General features: G+C 35.4%; 2 protein-coding genes across 2 annotated transcripts; one reads left to right on the forward strand and one right to left on the reverse strand.

Annotated features, from left to right (window-relative positions):
- Positions 1 to 12,371: 12,371 nt before the first annotated feature.
- On the forward strand, positions 12,372 to 17,701 carry LOC113711090 (uncharacterized). Its single transcript, XM_027234239.2, has 3 exons — positions 12,372 to 12,676; positions 16,334 to 16,448; positions 17,451 to 17,701. Exons 1-3 carry the CDS (start codon positions 12,446 to 12,448, stop codon positions 17,522 to 17,524), a joined length of 420 nt encoding a protein of 139 aa, XP_027090040.1. The 5' UTR covers positions 12,372 to 12,445; the 3' UTR covers positions 17,525 to 17,701.
- A 663-nt stretch (positions 17,702 to 18,364) lies between these two features.
- Positions 18,365 to 21,273, reverse strand: LOC113711760 (uncharacterized). The gene is made up of 6 exons (XM_027234955.2): positions 21,063 to 21,273; positions 20,879 to 20,949; positions 20,575 to 20,722; positions 19,904 to 20,029; positions 19,492 to 19,713; positions 18,365 to 18,760 (listed from the first exon to the last, which is right to left on the reverse strand). The coding sequence occupies exons 1-6, from the start codon at positions 21,180 to 21,182 to the stop codon at positions 18,620 to 18,622; spliced, it is 828 nt and encodes a 275-aa protein (XP_027090756.2). The 5' UTR covers positions 21,183 to 21,273; the 3' UTR covers positions 18,365 to 18,619.
- Positions 21,274 to 23,228: the final 1,955 nt, after the last annotated feature.

Genomic DNA, 23,228 nt, shown 5'->3' on the forward strand with positions numbered 1-23,228 from the left:
CAACTACCCCTATATTGTCTATAATTCTAAAGAAAAAAATAAAATTTAGAAATCACGACCGGTCTAGAACTGGCTTCAATTACAACGAAAATTTTCAAAATATGGCCTGTAGACCTCGAAGTTTTTTGGGCTTGAAAAATTGCAATAATATATATATCTTGCCGAAGAGAAGACACTAAACTATACTAATTAGATGTATCTTAAAGGGAAAATCGCCAATTTAGTCCCTAAACTTTTTTTTTCCGTCAATTTAGTCCCTATATATTATTTCTAGCCAATTGGCTCCCTAAACCTATATATCGGTTCTAATCAAGGATCTTTGCGGCGGCGCCACCGTATAATTTTCATTAGGTTCATAATCGTGCAATACAAAAGGGGCATTTTAGGGAATTCCATTCTGGCACCTTTACCAATTAAAAAGTAAATCGATGTAAAGCCCAAATCTAGGTACTACCTCTCTTGCACCAAAGAGAGCTGTCCAATTTTTGCAGACCCGCGTAGAAAAAGCACTGCAATTCAATGCATTCGAGAAAGAATTGGGACAAAGCATCCTCAAGCTCAGCCAGTGATCAATTTATTAACACCGTCATAGGATCAAATGGTTCAGAAACAGGAAACTCGATTTATGAAGGAAACGAGAAATACTACAATGGAGACAACATCGTGCGATGCTATTGCCAAGAACAATGCCGAATTGTGACTGCTTGGACAGAGGCAAATCCATCAAGAAGGTTTCATGGTTGCAGAAATTATGGGGTAATTTTTTTGTATGTGCATAAAGTTTAGAATTTGTTAAAATATTTCTTGTCTTTTAACTATGAAATGGTGGTAAATGCAGAAACGTGGTGCTTGCAGATTTTTTTTGTGGTATGATCCACCCATACCCCAAAAGATGAAAAATATAATGGGTGCACTTTTAAGGGATTTGAGAAGTGTTGAGAGAGAAAACGCAGCATTATTGATTGAAATGAACAAGTTGAAGGCAAAAGTGAAAATATTGTTTATAATTTGTATCTGTTTTGGCGTTTTACTTGTTTTTGTACTTGGAGGCAAGGAAAGGAAGAAACAAGGTTTGCTGGAATTGAAGATGTTGCAGTAGTTTTGAAGAATGTATGGAATTGTATGGTTCATCTGTACTTTAAAATGAAGTAAATACAATTGAGTTTTCATCTATGTTTGACTCTGTTTTGCTTCTGGATTTGTTATTACTCTGTTTTGCATCTGGATTGCTCATGTAAGTTTGTGTGACAAGTTCAATGTTATGCTGACAATGTTGACTGAAGTGGAAGAATTGCAGAAGTGATGGCCATTAAAAAATTGTTGCTCAGTCGAGTCATATGTAGTCATCAACTTGAATGAATTGCAGAAGTGATGACCATTGCTTGAATGAATGCAATATATAGTCATCAGCTTAAAAAAATTGCAGAAGTGATGACCATTGCTTGAATGAATGCAATATATAGTCATCGGCTAATACGAACATCTTCAATTGGAACAATGCAATATATAATCAACAACTGATATATCAATTTCTAGCAAAAGTAATCAATTTCCCAAAAGTATATAACTGATTTCAGCTGTACAATTCTCAAAATAATCCAAGTCCTACCAGCCAAAAGAACTAGGTTCGGTTGTTGATTAAGGACCACAAAACCAGAGTAGATACAAAAGTGGACAAAAGAAAGCTAGTACAAAAGCTTTCAGATGGATACAAAATTGGACAAAAGACAGCTTTCCATCTATATATCTTCAGCAGCAAACAAAGTAGAACATCTCCAGCTTGCAACTACGTCAGCAGACATCAATTCCATTCTTCTTCACTGGTCATCTTGCTCATCAAGTATCCTATGAGCCTATAAATGCATGTCTAGTGAGAAACACAAGAACAATAGGAACACTGAAACAACCATCCTTCTACTCACAACAATAGTAACAATAGTAAGTAAAAAACTCACTCTGAGTTTTCTTCTACTCACAACAGCCATCCTTTTTCGCCAAGATTGTGCTTGACTGCAAGTGCAAGTACGTTTGCTCTGGCCTGGAATATGACAAAAATAACAACACATAGTCCTTTTTTTTGGCCTCTGTGAGCTTTTAGTCGGTGCACTGAGTTGTACATCAATTTCTTCAGCAATTTCAGTAGTTTGCACTTCATTAAATAACCAAAACCAAATAAACAACAACAAAAGTATTACTAATCCAAGAAAAGAAAGAACTGAATGAACTTCATTACACTTGAACCTTACCAGAAACATGATCAGCATCTTCTTGCACCATACCAGAAATATGATTATCATCTTCTTGAACTATACCAGAAACATGATCAACATCTTCTTGAACTATACCAGAAACATGATCAACATCTTCTTGAACCATACCAGAAACATGATCAGCAGCGTCTTGATCCATACCAGAAACATGATCAATATCTTCTTCTCCTTTGGCAACCATTGGGCAGGTTCTAGCATTGTGACCAAGCACCTTACACTTTGAGCACTTGTTAATGTTCAAAGATGGTCTTCTTTCACTGTTGTTATCTCCTTTAACATTCAGTTGGCATTTTCTTTTAGTGTGACCCTTCTGATGACACTTAGAGCAAGTCATCTGTGTGACACCCTTCCTGGATAGCTTTGTACAACCTCTAGAATTAGGCCTTGGCTCATCAGATTCTCTCCTTCTTGCCTTTTTAGGCCTTCCAGGCAGCTTCAGCTTCTTTGGTGCACACATAGGGACGTTTTTAGATCTCTTCCAGTTATTAGGTCCATTAATTGGACCAATAGCTGGCTCATAAGCTTTCAGATAAGCATCTCTAGAATAACATTGGTGCACTAGACTTTCTGGTGCAGCTCCAGTCAATGCAATGCAACCAACAGCATGAGAGCAAGGTAAACCAGTCAACTCCCACTTTCTGCATGTACAAGTCATTGCCTTTAAATCAACAACAAATGTACTCCCATACATAGGTGTCACCTCAAATCTGGATTCATCAGACCACCTAGCAATACTTGATCTAGAGTCCTCCTTAATCTTTTCAAGTTTTTTTTGAATTTTTGGGCAGATAACATCATTTCTTTTTCTCATCCACTCTCTTTTTGTTCTCAATCTTTCCATTAGGTATATCCTAATATTTTCTAACATACCAAGGATGGGCTTTTCTCTTGCCTCTAATATCACAGAATTAAAGCTCTCACATACATTATTAAGAAGTATGTCACACTTGCAAGTAGCCCTAAAATGTGACCTTGACCAATGGTTGGGTGATGTGTTATCAACCAGCCATTGGTATGCACTCTCATCATATTGCCTCAATCCCTCCATTTCAGCTTGAAACTTATTAACATATGAGCTCCTTGCACATGCCCAAAACATTCCCTTAATAGTTTCACCAGGATGGTGCTTCTTAAAATTGTTGTGTAGATGTCTAACGCAATGTCTGTGCTCCACTCCTGAAATAATTTCTTGGATTGCAGAACCTAATCCCTGATGTTGAAATTACAAAAAAAAAAAAAGTTCACAAATTAGTATAAACTCACATTTTTTTGCAACAGTAGTATTATTAGAAAACATAAATGTTCACCTTCTGCCTGTCACTAATAATGTCCATCTTTTCTGGTCATGGATTTTAAGATCAAACTTTAAGAACTCGATGAACCATTTCCAAGACATCTTGTTTTCAGTCACCACAATTGCATAGGCAATAGGATAGATGCAATCATTAGCATCAAGACCTACAGCAGTCAAGAGTACTCCCGGGTGTGGTCCTCTTAGGTGGCAGTCATCAACACCAAGTATAGGGCGGCAACCTTCCTTAAAACCTTTTTTCAAGGCTGCAAAACAAATATACAACCTCTGGAATCTTTCTTTTCCACTATCCTCATCAACCTCTGTCTCGACATGCACTGTGGAACCTGGATTTGAGTTCAATAATTCCTCACAGTAGTCCCAAATCCTTGTGTATTGTTGCTGATACTTCCCTTGAATCAGGATTTTGGCTTTTGCAAAGGTCTTGTAGACTTGATCCTTTGTGATATTCACATTCAACTCCTTATGCACCTTCTCTTTAAATGCACCAACTGTAACTTTTCTATTCATGCGCAAAAACTCCATGTAATATCTAGCCAAAAAACCAGAGTTCGCATGTTTGTGATGGAAAGTTTTACCACACTGATGTTGTGGTCCCATTGTTCTAATTACGAATGCATCAGAATCTGGTTCTTTTGCAGCATAAGTAAACCACATGCATTGTTTATTCTTGCATTTTGCCCTGATTCTTTTATGGTCATTTTTCTCCCAAGTATGCTCCTTACCCCACTGCACAGAATATAATTCAACAGCTCTCTTAAAGAGCATCTTTGTGTCAAACAGTAAACCAACAAACAATTTAGGTTTCTGCATGTCAACTTCTGGCCTAAATCTCACATATTTCGGCTTACTTCTTGAAGTGTTTTCATCTGAGGAATCATGGCAACTGTGTAACTCCTCTGTGTTTATGGAATCTGATTCCTCTTGGACAGGAATTTGGTCCCCGTCATAAACATCAAAATGCAAGTCAGCAGCAAGACTTTCTTTTGCTTTTGCTTGTTCTTGCCTATGTGATTGTACTGGTACTTTCTTCTCTTCAGCATTTGGTATAACAGCTTTCCCTCCAACACCAACATTACATATGACATTCTGGCCATCAATTGCATTGTCAACAGTAGTACTACAATGATTAAATATTATGTCATCCTCATCTTTACTAAAATCGTAGTCACTATCATGAAATCCTTCACCATCATCACCTGACTCAGATTCTGCCTCATTTTTAGCCTCAGCACCATCCTCTTCTTCAGTTTCAGGACCTCTCCGTTTACCATTGTTCAATTCTTGGACGGGAACATGAACTGGAAGTTCTTCATTCCCAATGAAGTCATCAAATGTGATGTCCACATTCCATAAATCCTCATTTTCCTTCTTAGTTTCACTTTCAACAGGTGAGGAGTTCTTTAAACCAGGATCTATGGATCTAATATGAAAGTCATGTACAACATAAACTTCAACTTTTCCAGTTTGTTTACCTATGGCAACCATGTCTATTACATCATCTTCACCATCTATCTGCCTAAGTCTCAACCCACCATTTTCAGTTGGGATTCTATACCTATAGTTAGCATCTGCATGACACCCAAGTAAGTAGCCAAAACCTCTGACAGCAGCCGTATTAATTTTTTCAGCCAAAACCCCCTCAAAAAGCTCCATGCTACCACCCAAATATTTTGTTTCTGGTTTTTCAAAATATGCCCCACCATAGTAGACATACAGAGTAAACTCAGCCGACTCAGCACCTGTTTCATTTTCAAACAAATTAAATTAATTTACACCACAATCTAGTAGTTTACAAGCACATGATTTAGGGTACCATTGTCTACCTTTTTCACAACATGAAAGCAACATTACACATTAAACTTAAGGGATAGGGACCACATGAACCCATCTCTACAAACAACGACAAAAAAAATAACCTAAACAAATTACCGACCATCAGTTGCAGTAAAATGTTTGCTAGTTAACATAAGATAACCCCACCAACCATGATTATGCTATTAACTTAACAAAACAGACAGCATTATAGTCCTTAAACTTACTTGATTTTCTTGACTTCCTCTCCTCAACATTGCTCCTTTCCTGCATATTGTCCCCCACTGCCTCCATCATTTGCTTTCTTATGCCCTCCGATTCCTTATTTAACACGATTTGCTTTGATTTTATTTAGCAGATCATCGACTCAAGCCCTGGATTTTGTCCAAGACATTTTTTGTTTTCATTTTGGGTTTTTGGGTGTGTATTTATCGCAGACTTGTTTCGTTTACTTTTTAATTGGAAAAGGCGCCAGAATGGAATTTCCTAAAATGCCCCTTTTGTATTGCACGATTATGAACCTAATGGAAATTATACGGTGGCGCCGCCACAAAGATCCTTGATTGGAACCGATATATAGGTTTAGGGAGCCAATTGGCTAGAAATAATATATAGGGACTAAATTGACGGAAAAAAAAAGTTTAGGGACTAAATTGGCAATTTTCCCTATCTTAAATTTAAACTCAGATTTGAGTGTGTTTGGATTGGAGATTATTTGAAATATTATTTGGAATAATTACTATAGCACTTTTTGTGATGTGATGCATGTGAGATAAAAAAATAATTAAAAAAATAAAAAGGTGTGTTGAAAATTGTATTTATGATGTAAGCAAATAATTTCTGACCATTATTTATGTGAATCTGTGTTGTTAATCGAATTTGCTGAATCGCAAATCGATCAGGTATTTAGTCCGAGTAATAGTTAAAACCCACTAAGTCAAAATTTGGTCAAATCCGATTTTTGTCCATCAAAGATTAGGTTCAATCGAGAATTGATAAAAATAGATTTTTTTGATCGGGATCAATCAAGAATCGGTAAAAATCGATTTTTTTTTCCCATTTTGCTTCTTTGATTTTTTTTTTCCTCCTTTGACGGTTACAAACGAACCTTCACTGATTTTGCTTTGCTAATAGCAAGAAGCATTTCCTCCATTTTTGTGCTGATTTTTTTTTTTTTGGCCTTTTGACTTAATTGCATCCGTTACCATATAACAAAACACCAGCCTTGCCGTGAGTTTGTCTCCATGTCCTTGTCTCACAAAGCCACCATGACAGCTAAATCCTTAAGATCAATAAGAAGAAAAAGAAGAGATAGAGAGAAAAGAGGAGAGAAAGACATTTTTATAACAGGCGAGAGAAGATTTCATGACTTTCTATGCGTGTATGAATGAGAGAGTGTGCGTGATTTTGTTAAAAGAAACTTACTGATAGCTTGGAGTTGCAAGGAAATAAGAAAATCACAAGATTTAAGTTTCATTATTAACGGTTTTGAGTGCCCTAAAAACTTTTGATATTCTATTTTGACCAACTAATTCAAGAAATTATAAATTGGACCATAGATATTTTCTGGAATTTTTGAAAATCAATTATTTGCATTAATTATAAACTCATCAAATAAGTTGAGTCAATGGTAATTTATATATGTTTTATTTTATGAATAATTAAAACATATTTGTAACATGATGATACCATCCGATTAGATTCCGACTCAATCGATAGAATTCATTGATCTCGAATCTCTGATTTTAGTTAAGTCAATGTCTGATTTGAGTTTAAAAACATAACCACGAAGTAAAATAGGAGTGAGAGTACATAGAGTGTGAAGAGATCTTTTACCAAATGAGAGCATTGATTATTTATAGCCAATCAAATAGAACCCATTGCTAAGCAACGTTGTAGAATTCAGAAACATGGTAGAGGCGGTTGCCTAAAGGTTGGCACCCATGATTTGACTAAAAAAAAAAAAGTAAGATCCAAATCACATTTGATAAAATCAATTTTAAAATCATGTTTGAGTCCTATGAATCTCGAACAAATGAGGTTACCTCTTGTACGTTTGAATAAAAATTGCTCCAACAATTTTCCCGGTAAGTAACAATAGTCTTTCATCAGGGCATGTCACATATGGCAATATGCGTCGAATTCGTACAGTGTCATGGTCTCGAATTGACATGTAATGCGGTACAGCTACATCTCTCGTTAGGACGAGCTTGAGGCAATGACTAGGATGATGGGGCATGTGTAATTACCATAGTTATTAAATCTGGTCCGGCCCTGCGGTTCGACCGGTCAACCCGATAAACCGATCATTAAATTGGATTAATTCTTTGATTAGATCTTTTTGCAAGTGAATCGTTAACTTTTCAACGGACCGACGATTCAGTCGGATTAAACCGAAAACCCGGCCGATTTTGAGGGCAAACAAGTTTTGAGGAAAAAAAGCTTTTCCAAGCCTATGCTCGGATTCAAACCCAAGACCAAGGGTCTTGTTTGTGCGTCACTCATCACCAGGCCACTTTGTCACTTGTTAAATAATGGCCATTCTTATGCTATATGAATGTTTTGTTAATTTTATCTTCTTTTTTTTTGTAATTCTCCAAAACAAATTTATTTAGAATCTTTTAATAAAACTTATGACCCCTATATTCTATAAATTATAAAATAGATTTAAAAAATAACATATTACATAATTTATTTTAAAGACAAATATTGTTTTTAATATTTTTTTGCACTTAAAATTTGTAAATAACCTAGATAATTACAGTAAACATATACACTTGAAGTTTGGTAGATTACTAATTAAATTTATATTTTGCTGATTTTTATGTGAATTAAATATTCTATAGCAAATTAAATTAAATGAATATTTGTTATGATATTATTTATTACAATTTATATCATATATCCTATATCAAAATTTATAAGATATAATATTTAAATATATTTAGTGATCCACTGGTTCAACCACTCACCCACCGATTGAACCAGTGACCCGTTGACCCACTTCCTTCGCCGGTCTCCTCTCCGGACCGAGTTTAATAACTATAATAATTACAATCATAAGTCAACAAAAATTTCCCTCAACCTTCTTGTAGTTTTTTTTTTTACCGTCAAGCCAAGCACAAATTAGCCTAATTGAATTTGCATGACATATGATTCAATTGCATGTCTGACCTTGAGTGAGGATCGACATTGACAAATGGGATGGTAAAATTTTGAAAAAGAAAACTAACGAAATTCTGTAATTATGGCCAAAATCAAGATAGAACACAAGAGGAGGTTAGTTAGTGTGATTTGATAAACACGTACAACAATTTGATATGTGGTCTTGTGTTGATCTAAATCTAAGGAAGTTAATACCAAACGTCACCATTCATATATTGACAAAGTTTAAGTGCGATTAGATTAGTTGGCAACTGCAACAATAATACTACTTTATGCCTTTCTGTCAAACCACTAAAGTAAGGGAAACTAGCTAGATTTCCACCTCACACAACTACAAAGCTTAATTTCAAATCTTGTCAAATCATGACTAACAACACATTTTCTTCCCTCTTAACAAAAGATAAGGTATAATGTCACTGGGCCAAAGTCCCAATGGTCACTACCAAACCTTTTTAGAATAGGCTACATTAGATTATAGGAATTCTATTGTTGAAACCAAAAAAAAAAAACAAAAGAAAAGGTATAATGTCAAAAGGATCGATCACAATAATGTTTTGATATCTCTAACCACAATGTCCACCGGTGTCCATCTTGGTTGATTTTGTCAGCAACAACACTTGCACAATCTGAGGCAGGAAGCTTGGATGGCTGCCTGAGTATTAGTATTGTTCTAGTGCAAAAAATAAACTGCTCTGTGCAAATGCTTGGAGCAAGGCTCCTTTGCTCTAAAAGGAATAGCCGACCCAAGTAGCTACAAGCATCCCAAGGTTTGATTCCAGCCACCACTCCAAGTCCAGATTTTCTTCTACATTGATCCAAAGCTGCATCAGTATTTATTGCTGTAGGAAATCAAAGACGAGCAAAATCAGGTTACCTTACACCGAAGCTTTAGTCGCAGCAAATTTTTCAGATTCAATATTCCAGCTGAATCACATGCTCTTGGTCGGGTGTGAATCACAGTGGAAATCACACACTTTTCACAACCCAAATCCTAGGCTATATTTTTTTAGTTCTTCTATTTTCTAGAGGATGAAAAAACTGGAAGAAGGACTCGAAAGCTCACTCTTCTTCTAGCTTCTTCTATCGATTCTTATAGAGACATTTGTTGGTCTCTATTCATTTCCTTTTTCGGTGGCGCGGTGGAAAAGGTTACCTGTTTACTCCTTCTCCTTTCTTTTTGTTTTGTTTCTACCTTCAAGTAGAAACCGAGTTGGACAACCCATCATGGGCGTCCACCTATTTTTCCCACAATTGCGATGATCTAATTCATTTTGGGATCTAACTTGTTGTTTGCCTTGAGGGATTTTTTTTTGTTTTTCGGGTTTTCTATCAAGTCCTCCTCCCATGATCCTTGTCCTTACTAGGCCTCCATGAATTCTACCCTTCTTCCACAGCTTTCTTGGATATGATGATATACATCCTTCTTAGCTTTCTGGTTAAGAATTGAGATTCCATTCATTTCTCTCTATAAGTATTTTTTTTTCTTTCTACTTACAGATTTCTCTCTGTAAGTAGATTGTTGAGAAATAGGTATTTAGTTTCAAGTAAATTGTTGTACCTTTTATAAAACAAGAAATCTGTGACCCAAAAGTATTTTGGAATAGATTGTAGCATATACGTTAAATCTTCTGAGTTTTGAAGTTGGGAAGAAAAATTAGCTTCAAGAGTAAAATTAAAGAAAAATGCTGAGATAATACCAATTTATACCAAATTGGATGTAATGGCTCAGCTAATTAAAGGTTATAAATATGCATATAAATATATGCCTTTTTTTTTTGTCTTTTTGATAAAGTATAATCAAATTGCTCAACAACCAGAATAAAACGTGCCTTACCAAGATAGGATCAAGCTTCTCTTGACCTAACAAATTAAACCAGCCTTATAACCCAAGAAACAACATCATCATCTTCTACTATTTCCACTCAAAGGCGTGGTCCTCAGTTTGGTTAAAAATCTCAGACAGCTCAAGCATCTATCTTTACAAGTGCAGGTGTGACATCAAAGGCGTGGTTTCTGTAGTTAAAACTCCAGAGTTACGTACCTAGACACTAAGGGGCTACTTGGTTGGAGGGTATAGGAATCAAGAATTGGATTGAGCCCCAAAATTGTTGCTTGGCTAATGGGTATAGGTTTTGAAATCTTGGAATGATTCATGAAAAATCAGCCACTCTCAATACCCAAGTAGATTGGAGGGTTTTGATTAATCCCACATTTAATTCCAAAATCTTAAAAAAAAAAATTTTTTTGGTATTTTTTTAAATATATACTGGCTCTGTTTCTATATATTAATATTTATTTATTTATTTATATATAAAATATTTTTTATTTCAATTTTATTTTATAATATGTATATTAATATATATTTAATATACATATATAAATATATAAATATATATTAATATACATATTATAAAAAAATTGAAATATATATTTATATAAATATATATATATATACAAATATATTTATAAATATATATATATATTTATTTCAATTGATATAATATATCTAATATACATATTAATATTAATATACATAATTGAAATATACATATTAATATTAATATAATTTATATATAATAAAATATAAATATTAATTGGAATATACAAATTGAAAATACATATTAATATATGTTAATATACATATTATAAAACAAAATTGAAATAAATATATTTATATATTTATATAAAAATATATAAACAAAAATATTTATATATTTATATAAAAATATATAAACAAATATATTTATATAAATATAAATATAAAAAATTTATAAATATATATAAACATATTTTAAACAAAAATATTTATATATAAATATATATTATTTATTTCAATTGATATAATATATATAATATACATAATTGAAATATACATATTAATATATATTAATATACATATTATAAAATAAAATTGAAATAAATATATTTATAAATTGAAATAAATATATTTAAATATTTATAAATATATTTTAAACATAAAATTAATATTTATATATGAATATATATATATATGGTGGATGGGTATGTGGGATAAGCATTTGAACGAGAAAGAAGAAAGATATGAAAAGAAAAAAGAAATTAAAGGTAAAAAATTGATTATTAAATTTGATACCCATTCCTTACCAATATTTACCAAGTACCCCCATTTGTAATCATACCTTTGTCCAAAACCCATACTAAGTTTTTTTGCATGATTCCAATTACAATTCCAATTCTTAAGCTTGAACCAAGCATCCCCTAACCTTTCGTTAAGTTGTGGAATGATTGTGTACATCACCTCTTCATATTCTTGAAATTAACATTAGCTTCCTCCCAATTATGTATAATTCTGTTTTACTACTCCCGCTGTCCCATATTTTTTTGTCACTTTTTTGAAAATCCTAACTTTTTAACAAAAGTGTTTTGACTATGATGTTTATATTTTTCTTCAAAATTCAAATTTGAATTTGAATATAATATACATATGAATAAAAGTAGAAATAATATTGAGAACAGAAACTAAAGATGGTTTTAACTTTTACAACATAACAAATATTTTAAAACTTTTGAAAATGAAAAGCATAACACTTTTTACGAAGGGAGTAGATCCTAATCCAATTTATTTTCAAAAATGACATCTTCATTTTGGACTCGTTAAAAAGCCATATACTACTAGTGGCCAAAAAAAACAGAATCACAAAAAAACAAATGATTAAACGGATTTCAAAAGTGAACGAAACGAGGTCGTATCGACAAGGGTAAACAAAGCGAAAACAATTGGAAACGACGTAGTTCCCTATCCAAAGCCAGCTCCTATATCTGTTGTCGTCGTCGATACTTGGGTAGCTTGCGGTGCTCTGCAAAGGCTTTTTCCTGCTTTGCTTTCGACTTTTCCTTTTCCATTATGGGGAAGAAAGAGCTGCTGAAGTCTGCGCCATGGAGGGTGGAGGAAGAAGAAGACGATAAATTCAAAGACGCCAAGCTAAAAGTCACCAATCAGCCCGGTTCAACTCCTGTTATGCACGTCCCCGGCAAGAAGCTTTCCAAGTCCAAAAACGGCGTCGCTGATGACGGTGATGATTCACTCACTGAAATGGACCCTGAACTTCGTTACAGCTTCCAGCGTAACTTCCAGGTTAGCCCATTTATTAGAAATTCCTTTTTGAAGACCCTTTACAATTTCCTGCTGTTAGGAGCTGTGTTTGTTTGTGAGTTTGGGGTTGAGTTTTTTTTTTTCCTATTTTTGGTTGTAAATAGTGGCAAATTTTGTGCTTTTTGATAACCCGTTTGAAATTCTTTGCTTTTTTTTTTGGAGTGGGGTGGGGTGGGGGAATGATTTTTTCCCCTGGAGTCTACAACTTTTACTGCATTCGGTGCATGTGTTTGCCTATTTGATGGGGATACATTTTATTTGTTTATTTATCTATTTCTGTGATTAGTGGCGAATTTTTTGTTTCTCGGTGACCCATTTGATTTTGCTTGCTCTTTGGGGATAAAACATTATAATTTTTGCTGGAGCGTAAGAATTTTAGTGCATTAAGAAAATCTGATGCGTGCTTTGTAGCGGAATAAGTCATTTTTTGGTTATTAGTGATAAAGCTTGTGTTTTGAAGAGGGCACCTGATGAAATTTTCACATCTGTTGTCCCAGTCTTAATTTATCATAACTCTTCTGGTTGTTGGTGGGTTGTATTTTTGGGATTGGGCAGAAAAAAATCAAGCCAAGTTTTAGTTGGTGCTCTTGGTTTATTTCTTACAGAATTTGAGTACTGGTGCTCTGGTGAAGAGGGTTAGGGCAGCAGGAAAACTTGTGAGTACGATGTTATTCTTTCATTTGTGTACCCGTTCACATAACAAATATACCAATTTTACCTTAGCCTGATTGTATCTTTCCCATTCTTTTCAACCTTATGGCATTGTTGGTGTCCCTAATATGTACGTCAGCAGGGGGAATTCAAGCAGCAGCCCTTGCCCTAGCGAGGCAGTTCTATGCTAGCTGTTTAAGGTGATATAAAGCTTGTTAGTGAGCCTTAATGCACTTCTTTTTCTTTTGATCAGTTGAGTCGCTCCTGATAATCTGGTCCCCATCATGCTCTGTCGAGCTTCTGGGACAGGGCTTGGAGTTCTTTCCTTCCCTCCTGCTGCCGAAAGTAACCTGTATGTGCACCTTATTGAGGGTTCATTAACTGGGAAGCAGCTTTAAGGGTTGTCCTTTTGATGCACGTGAAGTCTAATTCAAATAGCACAATATTCTGTAGGGATATTTTGTTATTTAGTTAGTTATGCACTGAGCTATGCACTTTCAGTCTAATAACAAATTTAAGGAATAACTTTAAAACTTGCTCTTGCCATTTGTTTGATCTTTTAGCTCAAGTTTTGGAGGTACTTTTCTTGTTTTGAAGGCAAGTCTTTATTGGCTTAAGCCTTCAAAGCAAGAATTGTACTTCCGGATTACCAGTTAAAAGTAATCAAGCAAGTCTTAGGTCCTATCATTTTCTGCATTAGGTTTTCCTGAATTACTCAAACAAATGTGGCTATGACAAGCTGTTTAATGACTAAAGGGTCACTTCAATCTCCCTCTCTGCCCATTCTCAGTTTACCCGTCTCTCTAGGTTGAATTGCTTTAATCTCTTTCACCAACTTTCAATTTTCTCCAACTTTTTACAATATTCGCAACAGCCTCACATGAAATCCTAGTTTTGACATGTGCAATATATTACAAAGAGGAAACAACCTTATGAAAGAAAGCCTAACTTAACAGAACAAAAGGATTACCAATCACTGTCTTATTCTTAATTCAATTTCTCTCCAATCACAGCTTCATTATTGCCAATGTTAAATTTGCAATGCAGCTGTTCCAATTTGCAGTTACCCCGTAAAATAGCAAGCTGAAAAACTTATATCTAAATAAGAAGCCGAAGAAAGGAAAAGCTGTACTCTAAATGTGATGGAGGTGCAACTTGGGTGGTGGTGTGAGTTGGGAGGGTAGGAGAGAGGTATTTGCAGTTGGCAAACGTTATGGTGGTTAGGGAGTTTAAGAGAAAGGAGGAAATGGTAGGAGGAGGAGGTGGGTTTGGGTAAAGTAGGATTGGGTTTTGTATGAAGTAAAGATATTTGTGCTTTTCATTGGACATTTACTGTTTGCATGCCTAAATTGAAATGACTTTGGGGTAACTCTGGTAATTTTCGTAAAGTGAAAAAAACAAAAAGTGGTGGAGGGGATTGATGCAGTTGAATCTTTAAGGGGACAATGTGAGAATTGGGCAACTCTTTTAAGGCGGGATATTGCATTTAGCCCCAAAAAAAACACATATTTTTTATTAAAACAGTTTCGGGAAGCCCTTAATGTCTCCTTAGAAACCGACTTCTTCTTTCTCCATTTCCTTTTTATTCTTGTGCTACTGTTTTTCCTTTCTTTCTCAAAGTACTTCCACTCCTCTCTATCATCCTTAAAGTCTCATCTTTAGTTCTTCCAACCAAGCACCCCATTCAATATTGATGCAAAACTGCTAAGGCCCAACTCTTGTAGTACTAGTTCTAGTATTGTAGTCTTCCACTTCCATGGCCTTCATCCCATCTTGTCCATTGAATTCTCCCTGTTCTTCTTCTTCCTCTGCTGGTATATCTTGGCTTGGCCAGTAGTCCTAGTTCTAGTTAACCTTTGATCTTCTGTTGGTGAACCGAATTGTCATATTTTGCAATGGCTAGCAGTATTGTGTGCTCGTACCAATTTCAGATGAACTTCAGCACTCTAACCTTGAAATGGGTGTAGCTTGCATATCTCTTAACCTAAATATGAGTCTCTGGTGTGCTAATAAATGTCTTTGTGGACTGAAAGGGAAATAAATGTCCTCACTTGGCAGTTGAGGAATCACATGGTTCTGTTTCAGTGCAGGAATTACCAATGAAGGAGCATGTAATCTGGGTGCAACACTTCTTTTTTTGTTTTCCCCCTAATTATCTGCTTTCCTTCCTTAATTGTGGGATCAGACTATTCAATGGATTGTGGGATATTTTGGGACTCAATTTTTTTCTCTCTTTTTCTGCTTCCCTTCCTTGCTTTTGGGGTTTAAGATCTTTAAGTTTCATGCTGTTTGTTTATCTGATGTACTGTGGGAATTCCAGAATGATTAGTTTGCAATTTCTTGTGGACAGTATCCTTTTCAGTGATGCCTTGGATGACCCAGAATGACATGAGAATTCATTCTCTCGTGTCTTTGGACATCTCTGTCTGTGGTCCTTTGCTGCTGATAGATAATACTCTACTGGGATTCAAATTGTATAGTAGGCGAAACAGCCAAGCTTTTTGAATTCTATCATGATATTCTGCATCCAATCTGGAAACTTGGTTTTGCATGTGAAGCACCTGCTTTGTGTGTTGCTTGACATGCTGTAGAGCAGATTCAGATTGGTTTGAATGTTAAAAGAAGGATAGGCATGAAAGATGCATGTATGACTTCTCACTATAGTTGGTGAACTCCGTCCACTTGGGACAGGGGCATTGGCTGTTAATTTCATTTAGCAAGTTGTACGGCTATCAGAACCTTGCAATACTAAATTCCCTGATGCTTTTAGGCTTTTTATGCCAAGATAAAGATATCAACTTTGATTATGACAGTTTTTTGGTGTAGAATAAGGAAGTGCACAAAATATAAAATAATTGGGAGCTTGATAAGCACTCGTGATGAGATAACAGTCTACAGTTTGTAGAGGTTGTCCCGCAATAATAAAAGCAGTTATGCTTTTTAAAGTTTGTCATTAAATGAAACTTGAATCTCTTTTTCTGTTTGCAGTTTCTTCAGCGTGTATTCAGCATGGATACTCTTGTGAAACCTCTTCCTCCTGCAATGGCATACTATGCCTCCCGCAACTTGAATTTCTTTACTCGCATCTTTACCCAATTTTTCGGTAAGCATGCATACTGCACTTTTTGGCCCCTAAATAAAAGTTTGCTGTCAGGGAGTATATATAAATTGTCTCTTTACGTGTTGGTGTCTTATACTCTCCCCATTAAATGTTCACTTTTCCTTTTTCTTGATAAAATACTGTGCTTCGTACGTAATTTCCTCCTCCCTCCTTCCACCCCAAGAGGAAATCCAAAAAATAATGATAATAATTATATTCATACATGTTCTTACCTTTTTTTTCTTTTTATTGAATACTATGCTTGTATCTAGTCCACTCCTCCCTCCTCCTACCCAAAAAGGAAAAGCAAAAGAAATATGGATAAAAGGCAAAATAGTTCCAGCCGGGGATGGTGGCAGTAGCCAGTTATTCATACATCTGATGTCCCTCGAGTGTAGAAGTGGGAGAATGGTCAATGCATAACACTGATCATGCAAATGTTGGATTATCATGGCAACTAAATTAGGAATTACAGACCAATAAAGTCACGCTATCTGATGTCTGTTGCAGCGTAATTTGAAAACTGTTTAGGCATCCAAACTTGCAGCACAGTTTGAGAATTAGTCATGAGATTCATCTAAACTTTTTATTTTATTTTCTTTAATTTTTTTTATTTTGTTGTGTTTTTATTATTATTTTTAAATATTTTGGATTGCTTTTCCTTCTATATTGCAAGAAACATAAGATACACAATTTCATTAGTCCATGGTTGACAGTTCTGCAATTGTTGTATCCTCTATTTCATTTCCATTACCAGTAAAAAGTGAAGTTTCTGAAATAGGGTAAAGTGAACTATTAGGCAGAGGAACACTGAAGATAAGCAATTAAAGTGAACTATTGTTTTTATTCTTTAGGCAGTTTTTTTTATGTATTTCGATCACAGTAAAAAGAGAACTATTGGTTTCCTATCAGTCCGTTTTGGTAAATTCGGGCAAGCAGGCTACCTTCTATCCGTTTCTCCATTTCTCTCTCATTTGCATTGACTCGATAATTTTGTTTCTGCAGATACTGAAGGTATTGCTGCTGCTCAGAAGTCTCTTGGAATAGGACAAGAAGAAAAAATCCGTAAAGTTCGATGACCTTCCCATGTCTGAATAAGAATGTTCTCAATCTTCAACTTCGTAAAATGACTACTGTAGTTCAGGACCTCAAGCAAACTTGGAATCGTGAAGTATCATACCACCTGTTCCATTAATGCTTAATTCTAACGTCACACTGAATAGCTGTTTCGTGTAACCATCTGTTTAACTTGTTCAGTTATTTGTGAAATTGCTTGTTTTGATTAAACGATAAGTCTAGGCGAAACTTAATGACTTCATAGACTCTCGTGGGTTGTTACTGGATGCCTGACCAGTTTCGAGCTTCATAGAAACTGTGCTTGGTTTTGAGCTGCCAGTTGTTATACAGTAGTACTCTAACTCGGGCAAATCCAGGAGGGTGGATGCCAATCAATGGGATCGTCCAAACAACGATTCCTAACACCGGCTGCATTGCAGATGTTGCATGGCCATATTATCAACCAGTCCTCAGCATTCTTGACTGGCTAAAAGCATGTCATTAGTAGCTTCGGACACATGAAACTTTGGAGGTTGAAAAAAGAAAGAAATTGTTATGCTGTAGTTTCGAACAGTCGTCCAAATTTCATTAGAGGTGCAGGGTCGTACCAGCCATAGTGCAAGATTTAGACTCAAAACCATTTTTATCTATGATAGGGGGGTTACAATATATGTGAAACTCTTCTGGTGGCATGAAGATATATATATATATATATCTTGACTTTGACCATTTTATCCCTGTTAGGAGCGCAATTTATGAACTCTTCTGGTGGTATGACGATTGAAAATAGAGTATAGCAGCATTCAATCCCTACCTTCGTACTTCTATTTCTTGCTTTTCAAAACGACCCAAACAAAACAAAGTAAAGGTAGAATATTCATCTTTACTCACCAGTAAGATAGGGTGCTTTCTGTCAACAACCGAGAATTTAGTCTCAAGTCTTACAATCATTGCACAAACTTTTACAATCTGTTTCCTGTACTCGAGTAATCTAAAGGATTTCGATATAAACATCCATATATATACATTTGAACCTGTTTTGGGAGTTCTTCTACCATTCTTGCAGACAATAATGTTGAGAAGTCTCTGAAAAGCGGTGCTAAGAGAAATGCAATGCCCTATGTGGGAGAACCTCCACGCCAGTAGCCCCACTTGCTAATTCCACATTCTGAAAGGAATCTCTCATAATCACGCTCAAGCTCACTGTAATCCTGACTAACATCTTTGGTATTGACCTGATCTTCATCCTCTGATGTGTACTGCAAAACAGCTCAAGTTTTCTCAGTAGGTTGAAGATCAAGGTACGTTCAAAGTGCATGTTTCAAAGCCAGAAAACTTTCAAGAAAAGGAATACTTTTGGTCCCTTAGAGCTCAGGTCTTGAACCCAAAATAGTATAATGTACGTTCAATCTATGCTTTTGACTTTTTATGCCATCGCAGTTTTCCAACTTTTTCTATGCTATCACAGTCTTATGGAGATGGTAACATCATTTACAGGAAAACCTGTTAGTTAATTGATGTTGATCCCACATTTATATACCAGAAATGGATTATTCCAAATACATGCAAGCGAATGAACATGACAGCTGCAGAGTACAGTGTCATGAGCACCTGCATGAGTAGCTTGAAAATCTGGCAATAAAATCAGCTTGTGAATCTGTACAAATACCTTATAGTAATTCTTTTTCCAGTCAAAAATTGTAAATACGAAGCTCTAACTCCAGGAATCACATAGGTAAATTTCATCCAGAAGGGATGTTTTTCTATCCATTACTACTAACCAGTCAACTCATTACACAGAGGCTAGAAAAAAGTGATCCACCCAGTCTAAAGTGAACTCCATCTATGCGAAAATTCATCTTCCTGTCAACTACGAGATGCTTATATCACAAGTAAGGAACCATGAACAGAAAACCAGAGTATGCTGAAGAATCAATTGCAGGAAAGTACAAGATTCGACATCATAAGTTCTACTCAATCAGGTACTTACATCATAGTCGGGTCTTGTGCCAGTATCCAGTGCATCTGGATCCTTCAAATCCTGAAGAGCAAATTTCCACCTGATCCTTTTAGATCCACGGTGATGCTCTTCTGATTCATTTACATTATGTTTCATATCTCCAGCAACTCTATTGCATAAGGCACCAATTATGCATCTGATGCAAAAGGCTATCAGGGGAACCAGAACTAGAAAATAACCAGTGGTTTTAGCCTGATAATAAAATCGACAAGTCTGTTGAGCTCGTTACTAAATTTTGGTACAATGTGCACATTGATCAGCTAAATATGACCAATCAACAAAGTAATCGAAAAGGAAGTATAGTTCCAATAAGCAATGCTCAGATAAGAGAAATGACACACAGTTTGGCAAAGTAACATGGCACGCTAGAAGAAGTGCTCACATAGGATAAATTATGAACGGACAAGAAACTGAACATTTTCTGGTTCAAGCAGCTACGATACAATTCCAGTCTTGGAGCTCTTCCATCAAGAGAAGAGTCAGATGATAGGGCTCGCTCACTCTTTTGCTGCCAACAAAAAGAACATACTTGTCGTGAAGGAAGTCAGCTTTAAAACGTCAGTAAACACCAGGAATGCAAGTATTATATGGCAGTTAGACTAAGTAACATCAGCAGAACTTTTTTTTTTTTTTTTTTGAAGTACTCACTTCTGTTTTTTGCTTTGTTGTTCCAATTTGCTCAACAATTATATGTACGAGAATAAGACGTGATCTAACATTTGAATTCTAGAAATAATATCAGACTTGCCTTCTGACCAACTTAGCCTAGCATTAAAGCCTTTGGTGATCCACACAAAAAGCTATAAATCCAATTGAAATGTTATTTAACTACTGTCCAGAACTTTTTTTCTACTTCATAAAACTAAATCCCTTTTGGGTAGCAATATTCAATGAAATAATTTAATACCAGTGATCACTTCATGATAGAAAAATAAAGGAATTCTAAGCTCAAGGTCAGGACCCAGGTTGGTAGTTGCAATAATCAGACTCATTAAAACCAACCATGAAGAGACAACACGTAATCGAAAGAATAGTGGACTTAAAACCATTTACCATTTGCAAAGTTACTGCAGTGGATAAGGGAATGTTCAGATGTTGGCCCTCAAAAACAAGGTCAACATCAACGATGTCCTTATTAGCAGCAGCAATTTCATAAATGGCTACCCCATATAGCTTTGAAATGGAAGTCAAAGTTTCACCTCTGCAAATTTAAACCAACAAAATTCCCAAGGTACTTCAGCACGCAATATCAATAAAAAAGATCCCATCTTTATTCCAAAAAGCTCAAAAGTTCGCAAATTAAAAACACACACACACACAGACACACAAACGCATGCAGGTTTAAGCATTTTCTTACTCTTTGACCACATGTTTAAGCATTGAGTGCCGACCCTTTGAAGACATCCCCCGTATTTGACACCTCCATCTCTGAAAATGACAAAAACCCAGAAATTGTTTTACCCCTGTATCTGACATTTTTTTCATGAAATTACAGTCACAACAAACAGAAAAGGACACGAAGAAGAAGAAAGGAATATTACCTGAGCATGCAAATGAAAGTTCTTGTGATTAGAAACTTTTCTGCTAACTTTTACTAACACAGAAGATCTTATTACTACTAAGGTTCTTGGAAGAGATGATTGGCTCAACTTAAATTCCATTGACCATTAATCATAATTTTTCTGGTTGATGATTAATATACCATGCACCATGGAGTATGGACAATTTCACGCTCCTGGATAAGAAAAAGGCACGATTCTGAGTTTGCCATAGCTCATAGGTGGCATTTATTCTTGTGGGTCCAACATGGCCTTAAACCGTACAAACCAGTGTACTTGGCCCACCAAAAGGAGGGCTGCACAAAAAGATACCAGCAACTCTTTTTTTTTAAATTTAATTAAGGTTAAAATTGAATATATTGTTAAACGGGTTAATTCGTCGGAACTACCGAAAAACAAAAAAGGGATAATCGAATTGGATTCTCAATTGGTTCGGTGAAAGGACTCTCATAAATATGTATACCTGTAAAATAATGTGAAATGAACAATGTATCATGATCTTGAATATTAACATTAATTTTTGGTGATTTAAGTGGAACTATAATTTATTCACATAGTCCTTTTAACGTATAAGACCTTAAAAAGAGGTCCCAAAATATCGTTTCTCATTCAAATTTTAGTTAGCTTAATGCTTCTTTATATTTGCTTTTTTTTTTATATAGGAAAGAAGTTTGAATAGGTTCGACTTTGATCATCATTACAGGTCAGGACATGCCTTCGATACTATAGGTCGCTTACAGAAATTCTTACAAATTACCTACTAATACAATTCTTACATCGACAGCGATATTTGAATACATGACCTTTATATTTACTTATAGCTTCCAAAGATTAACACAAAATGTTGCAAATGGACATTTGTCTCGTAGAACCGATCCAACAGTGACTAATTGTGAATGCCTAAGACAAACACGATCTTGCAAAATCAACCTGTTACACGAAGCTTACTGTTGTTATTCATGTTATGATGTATATTATAACAAGGTTATCCAACACAATGCATTTAAAAAAAAAAAAAAGGAAAACAAGAAACCTTGTTACAATAGTTTAAGATTGTTTACTTTGGTGGAGGAGGAGGCTTTTGCACAAAACATGCAACATTGGCATCGGCTTTCAGGAGGTTTAGCCTGATCACATGAACATATTCTAGGGGATCTGGATGGAAACTGATCTCGGATTCCCATCATCTCCATATTTAACGTAGTGTTGATATTTGAAGGGTAAGCTAACGAGGCAACGAACTGGAATACGGGAAAAAGAAAAAAAAATTCCAAGCCATTGAAAGAAACATATATAGATCCTTGGCAAGAGCTGACCAATGTCATCAACAGCTGAAGAAGGGGTAAAGAGACTTGGCAAGAGTGCCATTGAACGAAGGGGAAAGCACAAAAGAGCCCTTCATTTTTGTTGTTTTGGGTCTTTTGTATTTGGGTATTCCTTAGGCTCTGATTTGCTCCATCGCGCTTTTAATTGGGTGCTTTCTACGAATGTTAAAACTAAGGAGAAATACCAAGTTAGCAATATATAGCTTTTGGGGGATAGAAAATCAAAGCCTACTGATTAATTATGGTAAAGCCTTTGCTAGGACTTCAAAATTGTACTCGAGTTGATCTATGTAGGAGTAAATGCCACCGTATAAGTATATTTGATTTGATGATTTTGGATAAAAAAAAAATAGTGAACAGAATATTTTGCCTCAGAAAGCTTTCTCGAAAATTATATGTTGGAACCTTATGCAGTTGATGCCTGTCGGAATCTTGAAAATTCTATGGCGGCTTCGAACATAGGATATATATTAACATATGGGGCTCATATATCCAAGAACTTTCAACCCATAATCCAAGTCACGACTTTAGTTACAATGCTATGCTTTATCACATCTAAATTGGTGGCATTAGCCGCTGGTTAATAACCTTTCAGGCAACAGTACAGATAAAAGAGTCAAGAACTAGTGGTGGTCTATCATCAACAAGGCCTGGAAGTCTTTATTTCTGATACTCAAAAATCTTCTTTACAGCAGACTAGACTGGATTTGGAAATTGATATGCCAATATCTTGAAAAGTGTTAAGTCTACAGTAACTGTTGCAGGAAAAGAAGGATCTACTCGCTGCAGTAAGTATTGCAGGAATAGAAGAAGCCCATTCGTT

The sequence above is a fragment of the Coffea arabica genome, chromosome 10e (genome assembly GCF_036785885.1).
Source record: "Coffea arabica cultivar ET-39 chromosome 10e, Coffea Arabica ET-39 HiFi, whole genome shotgun sequence".
Taxonomy (NCBI): domain Eukaryota; kingdom Viridiplantae; phylum Streptophyta; class Magnoliopsida; order Gentianales; family Rubiaceae; genus Coffea; species Coffea arabica.